A 22421-nucleotide genomic window follows, 5' to 3' on the forward strand; every position below is an offset into this window, starting at 1 on the left:
TTAGGGACCATTTGCCATAAATCCCGTGTGGCGGCGTCTATTGGAAACATTTTTCTAAATATAGGAGGGGGTGAGAAAGGCACACCGGGTCTATCCCACTCCTTAGTAACAATGTCAGTAAGTCTCTTAGGTATAGGAAAAACGTCAGTACTCGTCGGTACCGCAAAATATTTATCCAACCTACACATTTTTTCTGGGATTGCAACTGTGTTACAATCATTCAGAGCCGCTAATACCTCCCCTAGTAACACACGGAGGTTCTCAAGCTTAAATTTAAAATTTGAAATGTCTGAGTCCAGTTTATTTGGATCAGAACCGTCACCCACAGAATGAAGCTCTCCGTCTTCACGTTCTGCAAACTGTGACGCAGTATCAGACATGGCCCTTGCATTATCAGCGCACTCTGTTCTCACCCCAGAGTGATCACGTTTACCTCTTAGTTCTGGTAGTTTAGCCAAAACTTCAGTCATAACAGTAGCCATATCTTGTAATGTGATTTGTAATGGCCGCCCAGATGTACTCGGCGCTACAATATCACGTACCTCCTGAGCGGGAGATGCAGGTACTGACACGTGAGGCGAGTTAGTCGGCATAACTCTCCCCTCGTTGTTTTGGTGAAATATGTTCAATTTGTACAGATTGACTGTTTTTTAAAATAGCATCAATACATTTAGTACATAAATTTCTATTGGGCTCCACTTTGGCATTAACACATATAGCACAGAGATATTCCTCTGAATCAGACATGTTTAACACACTAGCAAATAAACAGCAACTTGGAAATACTTTACAAAGTAATTTACAAATAATATGAAAACGAACTGTGCCTTTAAGAAGCACAGAAAAATATTATAACAGTTAAAATAATTAAGTTATAGCATCAATCTTTGTCAGAATATACAGTTTTAGCAAAGGATTGTTCCCCTCAGCAAATGATAACTAACCCAGGCAGCAGAAAAAAAATACACAAATAAACGTTTTTTTTTTTTTTTATCACAGTCAATACAATCAGCACAGCTCTGCTGTAATGATTACTTCCCTCAAAAAAGGCTTTGGAGATCCCTGAACTCTGTAGAGATGAACCGGATCATGCAGGAAGAAAATGAATCTCTGACTGAGTTTTTTCTGATGCATAGTGAAAGCACCAAAATGGCCCCTCCCCCACACACATAACAGTGAGAGGGATCAGTGAACTGCTCTAATTTAAATCAAAACTATTGCCAAGTGGAAAAATAGTGCCCAAAACATTTTTTCACCCAGTACCTCAGAGAAAAAAACGTTTTTACATGCCAGCAAAAAAACGTTTTACCTCAATAATTAATTGTCATTTAAAACCTATTGCAAGTCCCTGCAAATTAGGTTAAGTCTATGTATACAGTCTAAAAACCAGAGAAGTATAAAATATACATACATGACAGCCTGATATCAGCTACATCTACTGCATTCAAGGCTGGGTTTACATTATAACGGTATGGCAGGATTTTCTCATCAATTCCATGTCAGAAAATAATAAGCTGCTACATACCTCTTTGCAGATTAATCTGCCTGCTGTCCCCTGATCTGAAGTTTGCCTCTCCTCAGATGGCCGAGAAACAGCAATATGATCTTAACTACTCTGGCTAAAATCATAGAAAAAAACTCAGGTAGATTCTTCTTCAAATTCTACCAGAGAAGGAATAACACACTCCGGTGCTATTATAAAACAACAAACTTTTGATTGAAGATATAAAAACTAAATATATCACCATAGTCCTCTCACACATCCTATCTAGTCGTTGGGTGCAAGAGAATGACTGGAGGTGACGTAGAGGGGAGGAGCTATATAGCAACTCTGCTGGGTGAATCCTCTTGCACTTCCTGTAGGGGAGCAGTTAATATCCCACAAGTAATGATGACCCGTGGACTGATCACACTTAACAGAAGAAAGGTGACCCTTGTCTGAGGAATCAAAGACCTTTTTGGTAAATTGATCCTCCAACCATGTTTTCGAAGAAACAACACTAGTTGATTAGTGTGAGATTCTGCAGAACGTAAAGACTGAGCTAGGACCAAGATATCGTCCAAATAAGGAAACACTGCAATACCCCGCTTTCTAATTACAGAGAGTAGGGCACAGAGAACCTTTGAAAAGATTTGGAGCTGTCGCTAGGCCAAAAAGAAGAGCGACAAATTGGTAATGCTTGTCTAGAAAAGAGAATCTCGGAAACTGATAATGATCTGGATGAATTGGAATATGAAGATATGCATCCTGCAAGTCTATTGTGGACATATAATGTCCTTGCTGAACAAAAAAGGCAGAACAGTCCTTATAGTCACCATTTTGAAAGTTGGTACTCTTACATAACTATTCAAAATTTTCAGATCCAGAACTGGTCTGAATGAATTTTCTTTCTTTGGGAGAATGAATAGATTTGAATAAAACCCCAGACCCTGTTCCTGAAATGGAACTGGCATGATTACCCCTGAAAACTCCAGGTCTGAAACACACTTCAGGAAAGCCTGAGCCTTTACTGGATTTGCTGGGATGCGTGAGAGAAAATATCTTCTCACAGGAGGTTTTACTCTGTATACTATTTGGTACCCCTGAAAGACAATACTCAGAATCCATTGATTTTGGACAGAATTTATCCAAACATCCTTGAAAAATCTTAATCTGCCCCCTACCAGCTGAGCTGGAATGAGGGCCGCACTTTCATGTGGACTTGGGGGCTGGCTTTGGTTTCTTAATTGGTTTGGATTTATTCCAATTTGAAAAAGGTTTCCAATTGGAAACAGATTCCTTGGGGGAAGGATTAGGTTTATGTTCCTTATTTTGTCGAAAGGAACGAAAAAGGTTAGAAGCTTTAGATTTACCCTTAGGTCTTTTATCCTGAGGCAAAAAACTCCCTTCCCCCCCAGTGACAGTTGAAATAATCAGATCCAACTGAGAACCAAATAACTTATTAGCTTGGAAAGAAAGAGATAGTAATCTGGACTTAGAAGTCATGTCAGCATTCCAAGATTTAAGCCACAAAGCTCTTCTAGCTAAAGACATAGATTTAACATCAATTTTAATGATATCAAAAATGGCATCACAAATAAAATGATTAGCATGTTGAAGCAAGCGAACAATGCTAGACAAATCAGAATCCAATTCTTGTTGCGATAAATTTTCCAACCAAAAAGTTGATGCAGCTGCAACATCAGCCAAAGAAATTGCAGGCCTGAGAAGATGACCCGAATATAAATAGGCTTTCCTTAGATAAGATTCAAGTTTCCTATCTAAAGCATCTTTAAAATAAGTATTATCTTCTATACGAATAGTAGTACGTTTAGCAAGAGTAGAGAGAGCCCCATCAACTTTGGGGATCTTTTCCCAAAACTCCAATGGAACTGCTGGCAAATTATACAATTTTTTAAACTTTGAAGAAGGAATAAAAGAAGTACCAGGCCTATTCCATTCCTTAGAAATCATATCAGAAATAGCATCAGGAACTGGAAAAACATCTGGAGTAACCACAGGAGGTTTATAAACAAAATTTAAACGTTTACTAGTTTTAATATCAAGAGGACTAGTTTCCTCAATATCTAGTGTAATCAACACTTCTTTTAACAAAGAACGAATATACTCCATTTTAAATAAGTCGATTTGTCAGTGTCAATATCTGAGGAAGGATCTTCTGAAACAGATAGATCCTCAGAGAAGGATAATTCAGTATGTTGTCGGTCATTTGAAATGTCATCAACTTTATGAGAAGTTTTAAAAGACCTTTTACGTTTATTAGAAGGCGGGATGGCAGACAAAGCCTTCTGAATAGAAAAAGCAATAAATTCTTTTAAATTCACAGGTATATCTTGTACATTAGATGTTGAAGGAACAACAACAGGCAATGTACTATTACTGATGGACACTTTATCTGCATGTAAAAGTTCATCATGATAACTATTACAAACCACAGCTGGAGATATAATCTCCACAAGTTTACAACAAATGCACTTAGCTTTGGTAGAACTGTTATCAGGCAGCAGGGTTCCAACAGTGATTTATGAGACATGATCAGATTGAGACATCTTGCAAAATGTAAGAGAAAAAACATATAAAGCAAAATTATCAATTTCCTTATATGTCAGTTTCAGGAATGGGAAAAAAATGCAAACAGCATAGCCCTCTGACATAGGCAAGAGGCATATAGGAATGGGGTTTTAAATAATGAAATTATGACCCACAACGTAACTGAAATTTTTTTTGCGCTAACAACATCCGGAAATGACACACTCGCATCATTAATGACGCAACCTTGTGCAAGGAAGGAAATGACGAATTTGCGTCATCGGACGTACTTTCGCGCCAAAAAAAAATTCTCGCACCAAGACTGATGCAATAAACTTTGGCATTATGCACCCTTGCAAGCCTAATTTTGCCCATGAAATTGAAGAAAAAAAAAAACTGTCAATTTTGAAAAAAAGACTAAACCCCAGGTAAGAAAAAAATATTTCCTAAATATGTTTTTCCCCAAATATGAAACTGACAGTCTGCAAAAGGAAATACATAAACCTGACTCATGGCAAATATAAGTGCAATACATATATTTAGAACTTTATTATTAATGCATAAAGTGTCAAACCATAGCTGAGGGTGTCTAAGTAATAAAAACATAGTTACCGAAAGACACCCATCCACATATAGCAGATAGCCAAACCAGTACTGAAACGGTTATCAGTAGAGGTAATGGAATATGAGAGTATATCTTCGATCTGAAAAGGGAGGTAGGAGATGAATCTCTACGACCGATAACAGAGGATCTATAAAATAGATCTCCCGTGAGGAAAACCATTGCATTCAATAGGTGATACTCCCTTCACATCCCTCTGACATTCACTGTACTCCGAGAGTAACCGGGCTTCAAAATGCTGAGAAGCGCATATCAACATATAAATCTTAGCACAAACTTACTTCACCACCTCCATAGGAGGCAAAGTTTGTAAAAACTGAATTGTGGGTGTGGTGAGGGGTGTATTTATAGGCATTTTGAGGTTTGGGAAACTTTGCCCCTCCTGGTAGGATTGTATATCCCATACGTCACTAGCTCATGGACTCTTGCCAATTACATGGAAAAAAAAGCAAATTTGAAACTATTTTAAAATCGTATGCTCTGTCTAAATCACAAAATAAAATGTTGGGGTTTTCCATCACTTTAATTCACACTTCACTAACTGAATCTGATCACATTAAATAAATCCCCAGGTTACGAACAAGAGGTTCTGTAGGTTTGTTCTTAAGTTGAATTTGTATGTAAGTTGGAACAGGCACTATTTTTAGGTGAAACTCTAGCCAATCATTTGCTTTAGTTTTGGATAGACTAGGGAAAAGTTTGTTTTGCTATCTGTGCCCCTGTTCAGAATATTTCACATCACTTTCTGTCCTTGTGAAATGTGGATTTTGAGTATTTTGGGTTATCCTGGAAAGAAGGATTGGCGATTTAGCTCTATTTTCTCTGTTTGTAAGTACGAGTTGTATTTAAGTCGGATGTCTGTAACCCAGGGACTGCCTGTACTTAATTATGTATTAGACATACAGTTGGAAGACTCAAATCTTTATCTTTAATAGTTGTCGCACCTTAGCGTCTTTGATGGTCTTGCCTATGGCACTGGACATTTTCTCTGCATATTGTTCTACGGTTAGCTTGTCAGCGCTGAGCCCAATGTCCTTCCCTGTGTATTCTGACGGAGACTTTAGGATGCTGACAGCCACGTGACCAAAGTCTTTCACAGACATTCCATCCATTGGGACATCACCCATGGGAATTGCTAAAAGATTTAAAAAAATAAAATAATAAAAATCGGATATTTACATTTTTTAAAGCAAATTTTTTTTTTCTTCCACTTTTTTATATCTTAATTTTTATTCTAACTGGTAGGTATTACCCCAGTAATTAGAAATTCTCACCAAAATATAAGCAGTTTCTATATCTTGGCCCATATCCCAAGTGAACCCCTCACCAAAAGTGGCGTGGACACTCCCCTTGCTAACTGCATAAGTTAACTCTGAAGCAGCACTCCCTTATTTCTAATTACTTGGCGCCCCGGTAATTCCTCTACCAGTGAGATTAAAAAAGTAGATATCAAAAATAAGAAAAACCGGTATAAGATAAAAAGTTCCAACTTTATTTTCCATGCATTTAAAAACAGCAAAAGGCAAAGTACAGTCCAGCTAAAGCACAGCACAAACTGAGCAAGACTTACATACAGATGAAAATATTTGACAGTCATAACACCCATCTTTCTTTGAGGCAGTGAGCTATAGGGACTTGTCACTGATCTCAAAAAAAGTCCAACTGAATTAATGCACTTTGAGATATGTAAATACACCCTCCAGGTACAAAGAACTACTCTACATGCAATGTTGGATGCACAACTGGGACGACTGCCTCTATTTTTCTATAAGCAAGAGATCACAGATACTGGACACATCTAAACAGTAAACCACCATCTTATCACTATGGTATGATGTTGGCTAATGATCTTGTAAACAGACCCTGTGCAATTAAACAACTTGTCCTGTAATAAGAAAAAAACATCATCCCACAATTCCATCTATCACACCAGCAGATAAGTAGAAGCACAAAAATCAAAATAAAATTATGACCTGGAAAAGGAAGTAGGAAATAAAGCAAAAATTAAGACCTTCCTACTTCTTACAAAGGGAATATAAACTGGCACCTTACCTTGCAAAGGTAAACCTTCCCAAAAAGAAAAAAAAATATTTGCCAGTATAGAATGTGCACACTATAAATAACTCCTTTCTTTTGGTTGCCATGTTTTCTGTGCCTGAGTCTATTTGTACTTTTATATACTTTATTCAGATACTACGTGATCTATATTAAGCTACTCAAAGATGGCACCATAGCTTGGTTTAGCTTTTAAAGTCTATTTTTAGTGTATTCATCTCTTTAAAACAAGTATAAAAAAATAAACATTTAGACCTAAGCAAATCTTTTGTAATATAAGCAGGGACAGAACTGCAACTAGGCCCCCGGAGGGGGGAGCCAACATCAGAAAAAAAAAAAAATAATTCTCAACTTTTATGCTGCCATCAGGGGGTGAAAGCTGTGACTCCAGTTAGGGGCCCTGGACTGAGAGGGGCCCGGACCCCTGACAGTGCCAGAACACCATTAATCCGGTGTTTCTAGGCTCTATGCTAAATGGCTGGAAACTACATGTTCCAGAATGCCATATAGCAAATACCAACAAATCAGAGGTGGAGGGCGGAGCTCCCATTCAGAACTGCACAAGAGTGAGTGGGGAGGAGGAAGCAGCAAGAGAGTACTAGCTAAGGTTTCCATGTTAACAGCATGGGCTGGGATGGGACAGTAGCAGCTGCTGCCTTCCCTGTCAAGCATGGCAAGGTTCCTCCCTCCTCTAGTTTTAGCTTCAGAGTGTCACTGTTAAGTCGCGTTCGGCAAACGCTAAGACCCAGCGCCAGTTAAATCCCCTGAGTGTTGAAGTGGCGCTGGGAAACGTCATGGTTTTGGGAGCGTTAAGAAAATGCTCCCAAGCCGCGTCATAGGGAGCTGAGACACTCGGACGCTTGCTCTTCTCACTCACAGCGTTACCAGCAAGCTGGAAGCGCTGGGACTGACGTCATCTGAGCGTTCAGAGAACGCCCAGCAACTACTGTGAGACATGGATCAGAGAGGAGGTTATTATTCTGCAGCTGTGAGACTTAAAGGAACATAATACTCATATGCTAAATCACTTGAAACTGATGCAGTATAACTGTAAAAAGCTGACAGGAAAATATCACCTGAGCATCTCTATGTAAAAAACGAAGATATTTTACCTCACAATTTCCTCAGCTCACCAGAGTAAGTTCTGTGTAAAAAGGTTATACTCAGCTGCTCCCAGCTGCAGGTAAAAAAAATTTAAAAAATGAAGAAATGAACAGCAGCCAATCAGCATCAGCAGTGCTGAGGTCATGAACTCTTACTGTGATCTCATGAGATTTGACTTAACTCTCATGAGATTTCATAGTAAGCTTCCTTTACCTGATTGGTGAAATAATATGAGAGTGCACGATGCTAGTCCCTTCAGATGTCCCAGGACAAACACTAAAATGCTGCTTAGAAATCCTTTACAATGGGAGGTGGCTACTGAGGAACTTTTGAGGTAAAATATCTTTCTTTTTTACATAGAGATGTTCAGGTGATATTTTCTAATCAGCTTTTTACAGCTATGCTGCATCACTTTCAAGTGTTTAAACATTTGGGTATTATGGCCCTTTAAGCTGATCCATTCACTCACTGACCCCAATGATTCTCAAAATGCTTGAAAGAAACACACAAAGGCCTAGATTTGGAGTTTGGCGGTAAAAGGGCTGTTAACGCTCCGCGGGCTTTTTTCTGGCCGCACCATAAAATTAACTCTGGTATCGAGAGTTCAAACAAATGCTGCGTTAGGCTCCAAAAAAGGAGCGTAGAGCATTTTTACCGCAAATGCAACTCTCGATACCAGAGTTGCTTACGGACGCGGCCGGCCTCAAAAACGTGCTCGTGCACGATTCCCCCATAGGAAACAATGGGGCTGTTTGAGCTGAAAAAAAACCTAACACCTGCAAAAAAGCAGCGTTCAGCTCCTAACGCAGCCCCATTGTTTGCTATGGGGAAACACTTCCTACGTCTGCACCTAACACTCTAACATGTACCCCGAGTCTAAACACCCCTAACCTTACACTTATTAACCCTTAATCTGCCGCCCCCGCTATCGCTGACCCCTGCATTATATTATTAACCCCTAATCTTCCGCTCCGTAAACCGTCGCAACCTACGTTATCCCTATGTACCCCTAATCTGCTGCCCTAACATCGCCGACCCCTATATTATATTTATTAACCCCTAATCTGCCCCCCTCAACGTCGCCGACACCTGCCTACACTTATTAACCCCTAATCTGCCGAGTGGACCTGAGCGCTACTATAATAAAGTTATTAACCCCTAATCCGCCTCACTAACCCTATCATAAATAGTATTAACCCCTAATCTGCCCTCCCTAACATCGCCGACACCTACCTTCAATTATTAACCCCTAATCTGCCGACCGGAGCTCACCGCTATTCTAATAAATGGATTAACCCCTAAAGCTAAGTCTAACCCTAACACTAACACCCCCCTAAGTTAAATATAATTTTTATCTAACGAAATAAATTAACTATTATTAAATAAATGATTCCTATTTAAAGCTAAATACTTACCTGTAAAATAAACCCTAATATAGCTACAATATAAATTATAATTATATTATAGCTATTTTAGGATTAATATTTATTTTACAGGCAACTTTGTAATTATTTTAACCAGGTACAATAGCTATTAAATAGTTAAGAACTATTTAATAGTTACCTAGTTAAAATAATAACAAATTTACCTGTAAAATAAATCCTAACCTAAGATATAATTAAACCTAACACTACCCTATCAATAAAATAATTAAATAAACTACCTACAATTACCTACAATTAACCTAACACTACACTATCAATAAATTAATTAAACACAATTCCTACAAATAGATACAATTAAATAAACTAGCTAAAGTACAAAAAATAAAAAAGAACTAAGTTACAGAAAATAAAAAAATATTTACAAACATAAGAAAAATATTACAACAATTTTAAACTAATTACACCTACTCTAAGCCCCCTAATAAAATAACAAAGCCCCCCAAAATAAAAAATTCCCTACCCTATTCTAAATTAAAAAAGTTACAAGCTCTTTTACCTTACCAGCCCTGAACAGGGCCCTTTGCGGGGCATGCCCCAAGAAGTTCAGCTCTTTTGCCTGTAAAAAAAAACATACAATACCCCCCCCCCCCCCAACATTACAACCCACCACCCACATACCCCTAATCTAACCCAAACCCCCCTTAAATAAACCTAACACTAATCCCCTGAAGATCTTCCTATCTTGTCTTCACCATCCAGGTATCACCGATCCGTCCTGGCTCCAAGATCTTCATCCAACCCAAGCGGGGGTTGGCGATCCATAATCCGGTGCTGAAGAGGTCCAGAAGAGGCTCCAAAGTCTTCCTCCTATCCGGCAAGAAGAGGACATCCGGACCGGCAAACATCTTCTCCAAGCGGCATCTTCGATCTTCTTCCATCCGGAGCGAAGCGGCAGGATCCTGAAGACCTCCAGCGCGGAACATCCATCCGGACCGACGACTGAACGACGAATGACTGTTCCTTTAAGGGACGTCATCCAAGATGGCGTCCCTCGAATTCCGATTGGCTGATAGGATTCTATCAGCCAATCGGAATTAAGATAGGAATTTTCTGATTGGCTGATGGAATCAGCCAATCAGAATCAAGTTCAATCCGATTGGCTGATCCAATCAGCCAATCAGATTGAGCTCGCATTCTATTGGCTGTTCCGATCAGCCAATAGAATGCGAGCTCAATCTGATTGGCTGATTGGATCGGCCAATCGGATTGAACTAGATTCTGATTGGCTGATTCCATCAGCCAATCAGAAAATTCCTACCTTAATTCCGATTGGCTGATAGAATCCTATCAGCCAATCGGAATTCGAGGGACGCCATCTTGGATGACGTCCCTTAAAGGAACAGTCATTCGTCGTTCAGTCGTCGGTCCGGATGGATGTTCCACGCTGGAGGTCTTCAGGATCCTGCCGCTTCGCTCCGGATGGAAGAAGATCGAAGATGCCGCTTGGAGAAGATGTTTGCCGGTCCGGATGTCCTCTTCTTGCCGGATAGGAGGAAGACTTTGGAGCCTCTTCTGGACCTCTTCAGCACCGGATTATGGATCGCCAACCCCCGCTTGGGTTGGATGAAGATCTTGGAGCCAGGACGGATCGGTGATACCTGGATGGTGAAGACAAGGTAGGAAGATCTTCAGGGGATTAGTGTTAGGTTTATTTAAGGGGGGTTTGGGTTAGATTAGGGGTATGTGGGTGGTGGGTTGTAATGTTGGGGGGGGGGTATTGTATGTTTTTTTTTACAGGCAAAAGAGCTGAACTTCTTGGGGCATGCCCCGCAAAGGGCCCTGTTCAGGGCTGGTAAGGTAAAAGAGCTTGTAACTTTTTTAATTTAGAATAGGGTAGGGAATTTTTTATTTTGGGGGGCTTTGTTATTTTATTAGGGGGCTTAGAGTAGGTGTAATTAGTTTAAAATTGTTGTAATATTTTTCTTATGTTTGTAAATATTTTTTTATTTTCTGTAACTTAGTTCTTTTTTATTTTTTGTACTTTAGCTAGTTTATTTAATTGTATTTATTTGTAGGAATTGTGTTTAATTAATTTATTGATAGTGTAGTGTTAGGTTAATTGTAGGTAATTGTAGGTAGTTTATTTAATTATTTTATTGATAGGGTAGTGTTAGGTTTAATTATATCTTAGGTTAGGATTTATTTTACAGGTAAATTTGTTATTATTTTAACTAGGTAACTATTAAATAGTTCTTAACTATTTAATAGCTATTTTACCTGGTTAAAATAATTACAAAGTTGCCTGTAAAATAAATATTAATCCTAAAATAGCTATAATATAATTATAATTTATATTGTAGCTATATTAGGATTTATTTTACAGGTAAGTATTTAGCTTTAAATAGGAATAATTTATTTAATAAGAGTTAATTTATTTCGTTAGATAAAAATTATATTTAACTTAGGGGGGTGTTAGGGTTAGACTTAGCTTTAGGGGTTAATCAATTTATTAGAATAGCGGTGATCTCCGGTCGGCAGATTAGGGGTTAATAATTGAAGGTAGGTGTCGGCGATGTTAGGGAGGGCAGATTAGGGGTTAATACTATTTATGATAGGGTTAGTGAGGCGGATTAGGGGTTAATAACTATTATAGTAGCGCTCAGGTCCGCTCGGCAGATTAGGGGTTAATAAATGTAGGCAGGTGTCGGCGACGTTGAGGGGGGCAGATTAGGGGTTAATAAATATAATATAGGGGTCGGCGATGTTAGGGCAGCAGATTAGGGGTACATAGGGATAACGTAGGTGGCGGCGATTTGCGGTCGGAAGATTAGGGGTTAATTATTTTAAGTAGCTGGCGGCGACGTTGTGGGGGGCAAGTTAGGGGTTAATAAATGTAATACAGGGGTCGGCGGGGTTAGGGGCAGCAGATTAGGGGTACATAAGTATAACGTAGGTGGCGGTCAGCAGATTAGGGGTTAAAAATTTTAATCGAGTGGCGGCGGTGTGGGGGGAGCTCGGTTTAGGGGTACATAGGTAGTTTATGGGTGTTAGTGTACTTTAGGGTACAGTAGTTAAGAGCTTTATGAACCGGCGTTAGCCAGAAAGCTCTTAACTCCTGCTATTTTCAGGCGGCTGGAATTTTGTCGTTAGAGCTCTAACGCTCACTTCAGAAACGACTCAAAATACCAGCGTTAGAAAGATCCCATTGAAAAGATAGGCTACGCAAATGGCGTAGGGGGATCTGCGGTATGGAAAAGTCGCGGCTGAAAAGTGAGCGTTAGACCCTTTAATCACTGACTCCAAATACCAGCGGGCGGCCAAAACCAGCGTTAGGAGCCTCTAACGCTGGTTTTGACGGCTACCGCCGAACTCCAAATCTAGGCCAAAGTGTCTTAGTGACTTTAATCAGTTGCTGTATTAACTGTTTAACTGCTGGTTAAAGACATTTAATATATATGCAACCATTTTTTTATTAATGTATATATCATACAGAAAATATATTCAATTTAAAAAACAAAAAAATAAAAATATGCCTGTGAAAACAAGCAGATGAGGTGCTTGGATCTCTAAATGTAAATATCTGAATATGCTCTGTGAAGAGATTGACTCATGTTTTACCTCAGAAAATACATTATATTGTTCTTTATAAAACCATTTCCTGCCTCATAAATTAGTATTTCTGAGGTTTGTATTAAAGGGGCACTAAACCCAATTTTTTTCTCTTGTGATTCAGATAAAGCATGCAATTTTAAACAACTTTCTAATTTGCTCCAATTATCAATTTTTCTTCGTTCTCTTGCTTTCTTTATTTGAAAAAGAAGGCAACTAAGCTATTTTTTTGGTTCAGCACCATGGAAAGCACTTGTTTATTGGTAGGTGAATTTACCCACCAATCAGCAAGAACAACACAGTGAGTTCACCAAAAATGGGCCGGCATCTAAACTTACATTCTTGCATTTCAAATAAAGATACCAAGAGAATGAAAATAATTTGCTAATAGGAGTAAATTAGAAAGTTGCTTAAAATAGCATGCTCTATCTGAATCATGATAGAAAAAAATTGGGTTCAGTGTCCCTTTAACTAAACAGAAAATAACACTGCCATAAACTACAATATTATATGTATTTAATAATACAATAATTTAAGTGACATAAAAATGCCATCTTTCATATGGAAAGCACTGTGTAAGCAGGTTACAATATGTTTTTTTAGCTTACATCTGTTTTAAATTGATTTAAATTCATGTTTGTATAGGTGATCTGTGTAGGAACCATTATATTTAGCATGGTAATGTTTTGGTAATGTTTTAGGGCATGCATTGTAAACAATTGGGAAATTATATTCAGTTTAACTTCAAACTTTGCACAGTCACCGCTTTGCTTTAATTTATCTGCTAAGGGCTCAGGCAGTAAAGTGTATGTGCACTAAATTCCTAATGTTAGACCAGGTCCCTGCAACTATACATAAACCCAGTATCTGAAATCATTGTACTAGTAAAGCAAAATCAATTTGGTTCAGTCAGATGACTAACTTGCTAAATAACCAACACATCTAATTTCCTAGATTGTTATAGATTAACTATGCCCCTGTATACTCCCCTCCACTCACAAAATCTATGTGTTTGTGGGTTTGATGTAAAAGAGGTTGTGCATGACAGTGGCATTATGGGCAATAGTGTGCTTAAAGGGACATGCTGATTCTTGCACCTGGGCCCTGTGGTTTCTAGTTATGCCTAAGAATATAAGGTTTAAAATAGAAACAAAAACAAAACCCAAAATGCTGCAGATTGCCTAAACTGGTATGTATGATATTTGTGTGTAAAATCTTGGGGGGGGGGGGTTGTGTATGAGTAAAATTAACATCTGTTTTATTTTATAAACTACTGACACTTCTCCCAAAAAAAATATTGTAATTTAAAACATTTTCCCTATTTCAGCCTTGCTGAAGCACCCCCAGATCATCACCAATCTTCCACTAAATTTCAGTGGGTGCGAGACAACTGGTTTGTAGGCCTCAGCCTTACCATTAGACAATCAGGTGTTGGGCAAAGCTGAAAATTTGATTCAGAAGATGACCTGGAATCAGGCAGATGTATCAAGGATGCATGAATTAAGCCATGGACAAGGTTATCCTGTAAGAAAACTTGCTTTCTTCTGCTGTGACAATGTTCCCCAACTCTGAGGATTGCGTTTTCCAGCAGGACAATGCTCTATGCCCCACAGCCAGGTCAATCAAGGTGTGGATTGAGGACCACCAGATCAAGACCCTGTCATGGCCAGCCCAATCTGCAGACCTGAATCCCATTGAAAACTTCTAGAATGTGATCAAGAGGAAGATGGATGTCACAAGCCATCAAACCAAGCTGGGCTGCTTGAATTTTTGCGCCAGGAGTGGCATAAAGTTACCCAACATAAGTGTGAAAGACTGGTGGAGAGCAGCCAAGATGCATGAAAGCTGTGATTGAAAATCAGGGTTATTCCACCAAATATTTATTTCTGAACTCTTGCTAAGTTGAAACATAAGTATTGTGTTTAATAATGAATATAAACTTGTTTTCTATTAATTATTCAAGGTCTGAAAACACTGAATCTTTTTTATTATTTTGACCAGTTGTCAATTTCTGCAACTAAATGCTCTAAATGACTATTTTTAATTTGGGAGAAATTTTACTTCCATACCTATAACTAGTAAAACCAGAGAAACTGATCATTTTGCAGTGTTTTTTTATTTATTTAGAGATATATCTATTAAGATTAATTTTATTTGTATGAATTAATTAATGAATATTAGTCCTTTCAGGTTTACTAAAAAAAAAAAAAAAAAAAAAAAAATGGTATGAAAACCACCATTACAGTGACTCTAGGTCACATTAAGACATTTAGCTCAGAATCACTGACCAGCTGTATCCTATTTCTTGTGGCACACAACCATTACTGCTCCTTACCTAAATTGTAGGTCTCCCCATCCTTTGCCTTCTGGGGCCTGAATAACGTTAGCAGGTTCTCATAGTAGCAGGGAAGTCGGACACTTGTCATAGGTACACCTATGCTTCTGAAGTATTCCTCTACCTCTCCTTTCCCATCAAAGTGCAGCACTTCCAGTTTGCCATCTGTCAGCTTTTTTACATTTTCCAGACCACTAAAAATCACATGTTTCAGTCCAAGGCGTTTGGCAACATCAGCAATCAGTTTTCCCTAAAAACCAATTGACATTTTAGTGACACTATAGGAAACTCTTGTCTTTAGAGACTAAGGTGTTGTGCATCAGTGTTTCTCAACCGTGGTCCTCAAAACCCAACAGGCCAGGTTTTCATTATAGCTGAACTAGTGCACGGGTTGAGTAATCAGCTGATCAGTAACACAATGGTTACTAACCTGCTCTCACTCATCTGCTAATTATTCCACCTGTGCACTGGCTCAGTTATAGTAAAAACCTGGCCTGGTGGGGGTACTTTTGGACCACGGTTGAGAAAACCTGTTGTACATGGACACCGTAGGCACACCATTGTTATACAGGTAAACAGTGAAGTTAAAGGACCAGTAAATACAGTGGATTTGCATAATCAGCAAATGCAATAGCACTTAATCTGAACTTTAAAGTAGATTGTTTTTTCTTACAAATTTTTAAGTTCTGTCTATTTCCACTCCTGTATCATGTGGCAGTCATCAGCCAATTAAAAATGCATTTACATACACTCTGAATTTTTGCACATGCTCAGTAGGCGCTAGTGACAAAAAAAAATAAACCTACAAGCACTGCAGCTTCTAAGCAGGACATGGTTGGTGAACCATTAAGGCAATGCTTTCCAAACTGTGTCGTGACACAGTGTGTCAGCAGCAGTGTGTAGGTGTGTCCCTGCTTCAGCACAAATTTTTTTTAATTTAAAATTCTTTTTACATTTTCTTTGGGTTTCTGACTTTCCGCCTGCCTGCTACACATATCGCGTGGTTGACACATGATTGATACCTAGTGGGTCACAGATCTTAACCTATTGGCGCAGCTTAGCGGGAACTGAAACTATTCCCATTGGCGGCACATTGGCTTCTGACTGCACATGTAGTCTCCTCAATCGGCTCGTGACTGCACGTGTAGTCAGTGAGTGGAACAGCAGTGTGTTTGCAGCGCGGGCAGTAGTCAGTCGGACTCGCAGAGCTCTGAGGGCAGCAGCTTAAACTCTGAGCTGAAGTCAGTGGGATTTTTTTGCAGCTAGCTCCCAGTAGTGCATTGCTGCTCCTGCTCTTGATAAATGGATAGGAAGTGGAAGCTTAAAAATGGTTGATGATGAAATGCGAGTGTCTTTATCTAATATTCCACTAAATATTCAGAAACTGTGTTCATCCCATCAACCTCATACATCCCATTAAAATAGTAAGTAGCTATTGGTGTTATTAAACCTTTTTTTAATTCTTGCACATACATACTGTTTCTTGTAAATACATTTAGTTATTATATAATTTATGTATGTGTAATTTATTTATGTTAGTTTAACCTCCTGTTTGTTAGTGCAGCTGAATTACTGTGTCGCGAAATGATGTAGGTCTAAAAAGGGTGTCTGTCACCAACATGAAAAGTTTGGAAAGCTCTGCATTAAGGCGTTGCTGTCACATGTAGTCCCCAATCACTGGCAGTTTTTTATTTAGAGGTAGCAATCTTTGTGGCTTCCAATCTGTAGTTTGCGGATGAGTTCACTATCTAAAAATCTGCCACTACTTCTATAAAAAAAAAAAAAAAAAAAAAACTTTGCATTTGTGTACAAATCTGTTTGTTTTTTTAAACATAAGAATGATAATTGGGGGGGGGGGGTTTAAACATGAGAATTTCGTAAATTCAACTATAAATAAGACAAAACATTAAACTCAAAGGATTGTGTAAAAGCAGCAAACAAGAATAAGCTAAAAGCTGCCTGAACCGATTTTTAAAACAAGAGCAAGTGCACATCTACACTGTATAAGGAGTAGATTGCATATTGGTTTATAATAACACTCCCCCACAGCCCTATTGGTTGAGAATGACACTCCCCAACCATAAACATTTTATCACAGGAAACACACACAATATATATATATATATATATATATATATATATATATATATATATATATATGTTAATAAAAAGAGAATAAATCACATATGAAATTCAGCGCAACAAACACCATATAGTAATTATTATCCAAATGAAATCAGTCTCAATAGAAATAAAGTTTTGATAAAAAAAACACTTTTCTTTGATTTAGATGCTTATAAAGTCTTTTCTATCTCCAGTATTAGTGTGGGATAGAATATAAATCATACACTGTGATAGGTGTCTCCTTACCGGATTTACTCTCAATCGTATGAGGTAATGAATGCTCTCAAAAGTTAGCTCAGGTTACTCTGGAACAGTGGTGATGTTTCGTCTGTAACTGTTCTTTACAGAGTGGTTTGGATGTTCTTTATACTCTGTTCTTGTGCGTGCCACTTGTTGAATGGAAACTTCCAAAAGATATTCTCCTTGTGATATGGATCCTTCTTGTGGTCTCTCGGGAGTATGGTATTCCGGCTTAACTTGTCCTCCTGTCACGACAGACCCTCATACAGCTGCAGATCCTTTGCAATGTTTTTTATTTTTATTTTTTATTTATTATTTAGCATATCAATATAAACTCTTTGCTGCAAAATCAGTTTGTTTGTTTAAAATTAAACACATCCGTATCTTGCTTTCATTGTACAGGTAGAAAACCCTTTATCCAAACTGTTTGGGACCTGAAAAGGTTTGGACTTTGGAATATTTCCATCTGTAAAATCAAACAGCTTGGAGACAAGTGTAAACTATATTTTATGCCATTTCGGCAATATTTACATATAATACAGCGTGTGTGCAGCCTAAATGTAGTTTTATATAATATTTAACATGTTTATATACATACTAATTACCATCAGAAAGATATTAAAATACTGTAATCAGAAAGGTAAGATGTATTTAAAACAACTATTTGCATCTTAGCTCACAAACCAAAGACGCAGGCAGAGAAGATTGTGACTTAATTGTGAGGAAAATTGTCATTTTTAATAATTAAACTGGTGTATGTACTGCTGCTGCAAATGAACACTATCCATTAAGCAAATCAGGGCATAAACCAGCTTTGCTTGATTTGGAAATCAACCAACGTGTACAAAACTTAGAAGGTACAAAGTATTAACCCATTGGAGCATCTGTAGGATGGATGTATTTAAACAATGAGTACAAACAGAATGTTACTGATGTTGAAAATACCACACCAAGTACTTCTAGCCACATGGTAACGAGACAAGAAAAGAAAAAAAATGCAAGGATTTTTTAGGAGAACGTATTTCTGGACAAGAAGACCCATCAGAAGAGGCGGCAGAAACAAATCTAAAAGCAACAAAGACACCAAACAAACAAAAACAAGACAACAAAAGATGGAAGCCTTACAAAAGGCCACCAAGCCCATTCTCGAGAATGAGGCTAACATAATGCAGGTGATAAATTTATCAGGTAAAATTTATCGTCAGAACACAAAGATGTACTAAAGAAAGGTCTTTCATTTTGTCCCTCAGGCCACCTAGACAAATTTGAAACAACTAAAGATATTCAACTCTATTTAAGAAAGATACTGCTAAAACAACAGTTCATGAAAAACAATGATCTCACATGTGAAATAGCAGGCATCAACATCAACTAGACAGATGAAGAACAAATAACCATCCAAGCAATGCAAGACCTATTGGAAGACAATACAGCCAATCGAGACATGTAGAAATGTTTAATGAATTGGGGACCAAAGAAATTTCAGAAATTCATCTGAATAATTCTGATACCAATTTGACACAATCAGAAATAAAAGCATTACACAAAATACAAAAATGGGAAGATGTACTCATTAAAAACTCTGATAAGGGGGGAAATGTGGTAATTTGTCCAAAGGACATGTATCTACGTGAAATACACAAACAGTTACGCAACAAAGAATGTTATTCTAGACTTATATTTGATCCTATAAAAACCTTTCAGGAACAATATTATAGAATCATAACCACTGCCTGGAAAGATCAAAATATAACATCTAAAGAATATAAATTTCTAACAGTACATGAACTTAAAATTTATGCATTACCCAAAATCCACAAAAACCCAAATATTCCTCCAGGACGCCCCATAGTCTCAGGTTTGAAGAACCTTAAGGAGAAGGCGAGTCAATATGTTGACTATAGACTTAGGGAATTTGTAACCCAGCTACCCTCATTCGTCAGAGACACAATGGAGGTTCTTCATTATGTTGAAAATATACATTTATCACAGAATACTATTTTAGTAACGGCAGACGTAGAAGCACTCTACACAAGTATTGATCATCAATTAGGAATCAAGGCTGTACAATTTTTTCTGGAATCTTCATCTGATGAAGAAAAAGCACATGATGCTTTTATTCTGGACTTACTCCAATTTATCTTACAGCACAACTATTTTGTCTTTGACCAACATTTTTATTTACAAACAAGAGGAACAGCAATGGGTACAGCTTGCACGCCAACTAACGCAAATCTTTTTTTAGGTTGGTGGGAACATCAAATAGTGTTTTCAGGTGACTATGCAATTTTCACAAACCATGTCCCCCTATGGTTCAGATATATAGATGACGTGTTCTTTCTGTGGGACGGACCTCCAGACATGTTAAAGGAATTCTTAACGAAACTGAATAGCAATAACCTTAACATCAAACTCACGTATGAACATAACACTGAAGAAGTGATATTCTTGGATTTAAAAATATTCAGGGGAGAATCAGAGAAATTAGAAACAGATTTGTTTCACAAAAAGACTGCAACAAATAATATCCTACATGCTACTAGTGATCACTCACCAAACATAATCAGAGCACTACCAACAGGTGAATTTCTCAGAATGAAGATGATAAATTATACAAACAACGTGCAGACGAATTACAACAGAGATTAAGACAGAGAGGATACAGCAATCGTAGCATCAAAAAAGCCAAAGAGCCAATCTGACAGACAGACAAGATTTGCTACACAAAAAGAAGAATAAAGATGACACTACACGCCTGATCCACACATATTCATCACATTCACATGAAGTAATTCATATTCTCAATAAACATCTACACATTCTGCAATCTGACCCCAAACTTAGTAACATTATCGCCAACCATATACTGATAGGCTACAGACGTAGCAAAAATCTCAAGGATATGTTCAGCCCTAGTCATTTTGTAAGGAAAAACACCAGATGTGACCCCATAGCAGTAGGTAACTTTAAAATGTAGAAACTGCTCAATCTGTACACACCTACTACCTGTTAAATCAGTAACAGATAGATTTGGTCATATACACAAAATACAAACACATATAAACTGCTACACAGAAAGTATCATTTACGCAATTACATGTAGCTGCGATCTATATTACATTGGAATGTCTTCCAGGAAACTCCGTATCAGAATGTTAGAGCACCTAAGCAAAGTGGCAGCTCACTTTTTAAATAATCATCAAGGCAAAACAACAGCATTTCACTGTTTTGGCCTAGAATAAAATATCACTAGGCATTGGAAAGGGCACTTTGTAAGAAATCCTTCTCAAAAAGGAAAGCCGGTGGATATATTTGATGAATTCAATCTCTCCTCATGGCATAAATGAGAATATCATTTTCTTCACATATTTGTAATTCTATATATTATTACAAACATTAAGTTATCAGTAAATTATGAATACATTATGTCCAGTTGTCTTAGACTTTTATTTATCAATATCTAGTAAGAATAGAAGAGACTAATTCACTTCAGTGGCACAATGTCAAGCAACATTGTTATAAAACCTCTTCATATTAGACACAAGTTAGCTAGAAAACTAATAAATAATCAACATAATAATGTTAAAATTGTTCAAATAAATGAATGTTAAATAATATGGTTAGAATATCTCTTCATACTTAACAGAAGTTGGTTAAGGAAATAGACCATCACACAAAACACTTAGGAAATAATTATTTAAATAAACGCAATTCTAAATAAATATAAATAAACGCAATTCTAAATAAATATAAACTAAATGCAATATATTAATTTTAATAAAATAACATCAAAACAATTGCTCAAACAAATTTAACTCTCAATTAAATATAAATAATACACAATTTTTAAACACATTCACAACATTAACATGAGACACCAGGCTTTTTATTACACTATAGGAACACTATTAGAAGGTAAATTTAATTTGCATCAAGTAATACACTAATAGCACAAATATGTGATCAATACATTATGAACACATTATACTTCACTATATAATTATTTGAATTAGTTACCAGCTTTATAAACTGGTATTTTCTCATGATTTTAGTTAATTACACACATAAAAAAATTTAAGCACAGTCATACCTTTCACACATCCTTGACACTAACGGTTATGTTTCACAACCAAGTATGCACTAACCAATGTATATCAGTTTCACATAAAGCGAGATATAGCAACAATAAAGTCCTAAGATACTATTACAGTAATAATACTATTAGTAAACATTACATGATATATTAATAATAAGTTGCAATGTAATTCTAGACTACACTAACCTAAAAATTAGGATACAGAAACAGAATATAGAAATCAAATTATTAGTACAACGATATGGGAATAACAATATAGACTTACTATCATTTTATTAAGTTTCAATTATGATCCATTAGCGTTACAATTAGGGATGCACCGAAATTTCGGCCGCAGAAAGTTTCGGCCGAAATTGGCATTTTTGGCTATTTTGGTTTTCGGTTTTTTAGCCTTTTATTTTCGGTAAAATTATTGTGTAGCATGTTTCAAATCTGATGCTAGCCTAGAGCTGCTGTTTAAGTTTATTACTTGCCTTACTGTTCTGCATATAATGAGTTTTCTAGGACTATACTTTATTTGGATAATTAGTAAAAAAAAAAAAACTGTTAAATATGATTCTGTTACATAGAACTAAATGAAGAATAATACAGTATGTTGATATTTATAATTGTTTTAAGTAAGGATGCACAAAAATTTTGGTCGCAGAAACATTTTGTCCGAAAATGGCATTATTGTTTGCCTGGTTTTTTTTGGGGGGTAAAAATTATTGTGTAGCATATTATTGTTTTAAGATATTTTTGGCCAATTTTAGTGTGTTACTTTCAATAAAAGTGTGGGATTTTTTTATTGGCTCTAATTATGCAAAAAAAACTAAAAAAAT

The 22421-nt window shown here is 37.1% G+C and overlaps 1 protein-coding gene and 1 long non-coding RNA gene across 2 annotated transcripts in view; one reads left to right on the forward strand and one right to left on the reverse strand.

The window, feature by feature from the left end:
- LOC128642509 (nmrA-like family domain-containing protein 1) overlaps window positions 1-22421 on the reverse strand; it is a 58359-nt gene that overhangs the window by 7676 nt on the left and 28262 nt on the right. Inside the window, exons 3-4 of the mRNA XM_053695290.1 lie at window positions 15141-15390; window positions 5597-5787 (exon numbers count right to left, since the gene is read on the reverse strand). Coding sequence (XP_053551265.1) covers window positions 5597-5787; window positions 15141-15390 — 441 coding nt within the window. The remainder of the gene's footprint in view (window positions 1-5596; window positions 5788-15140; window positions 15391-22421) is intronic.
- On the forward strand, window positions 7936-14902 carry LOC128642510 (uncharacterized). Its single transcript, XR_008399668.1, has 2 exons — window positions 7936-8145; window positions 14133-14902. It is a non-coding gene; the product is annotated as an uncharacterized LOC128642510 (long non-coding RNA).

Source organism: Bombina bombina, chromosome 11 (assembly GCF_027579735.1).
Source record: "Bombina bombina isolate aBomBom1 chromosome 11, aBomBom1.pri, whole genome shotgun sequence".
Lineage (NCBI taxonomy): Eukaryota > Metazoa > Chordata > Amphibia > Anura > Bombinatoridae > Bombina > Bombina bombina.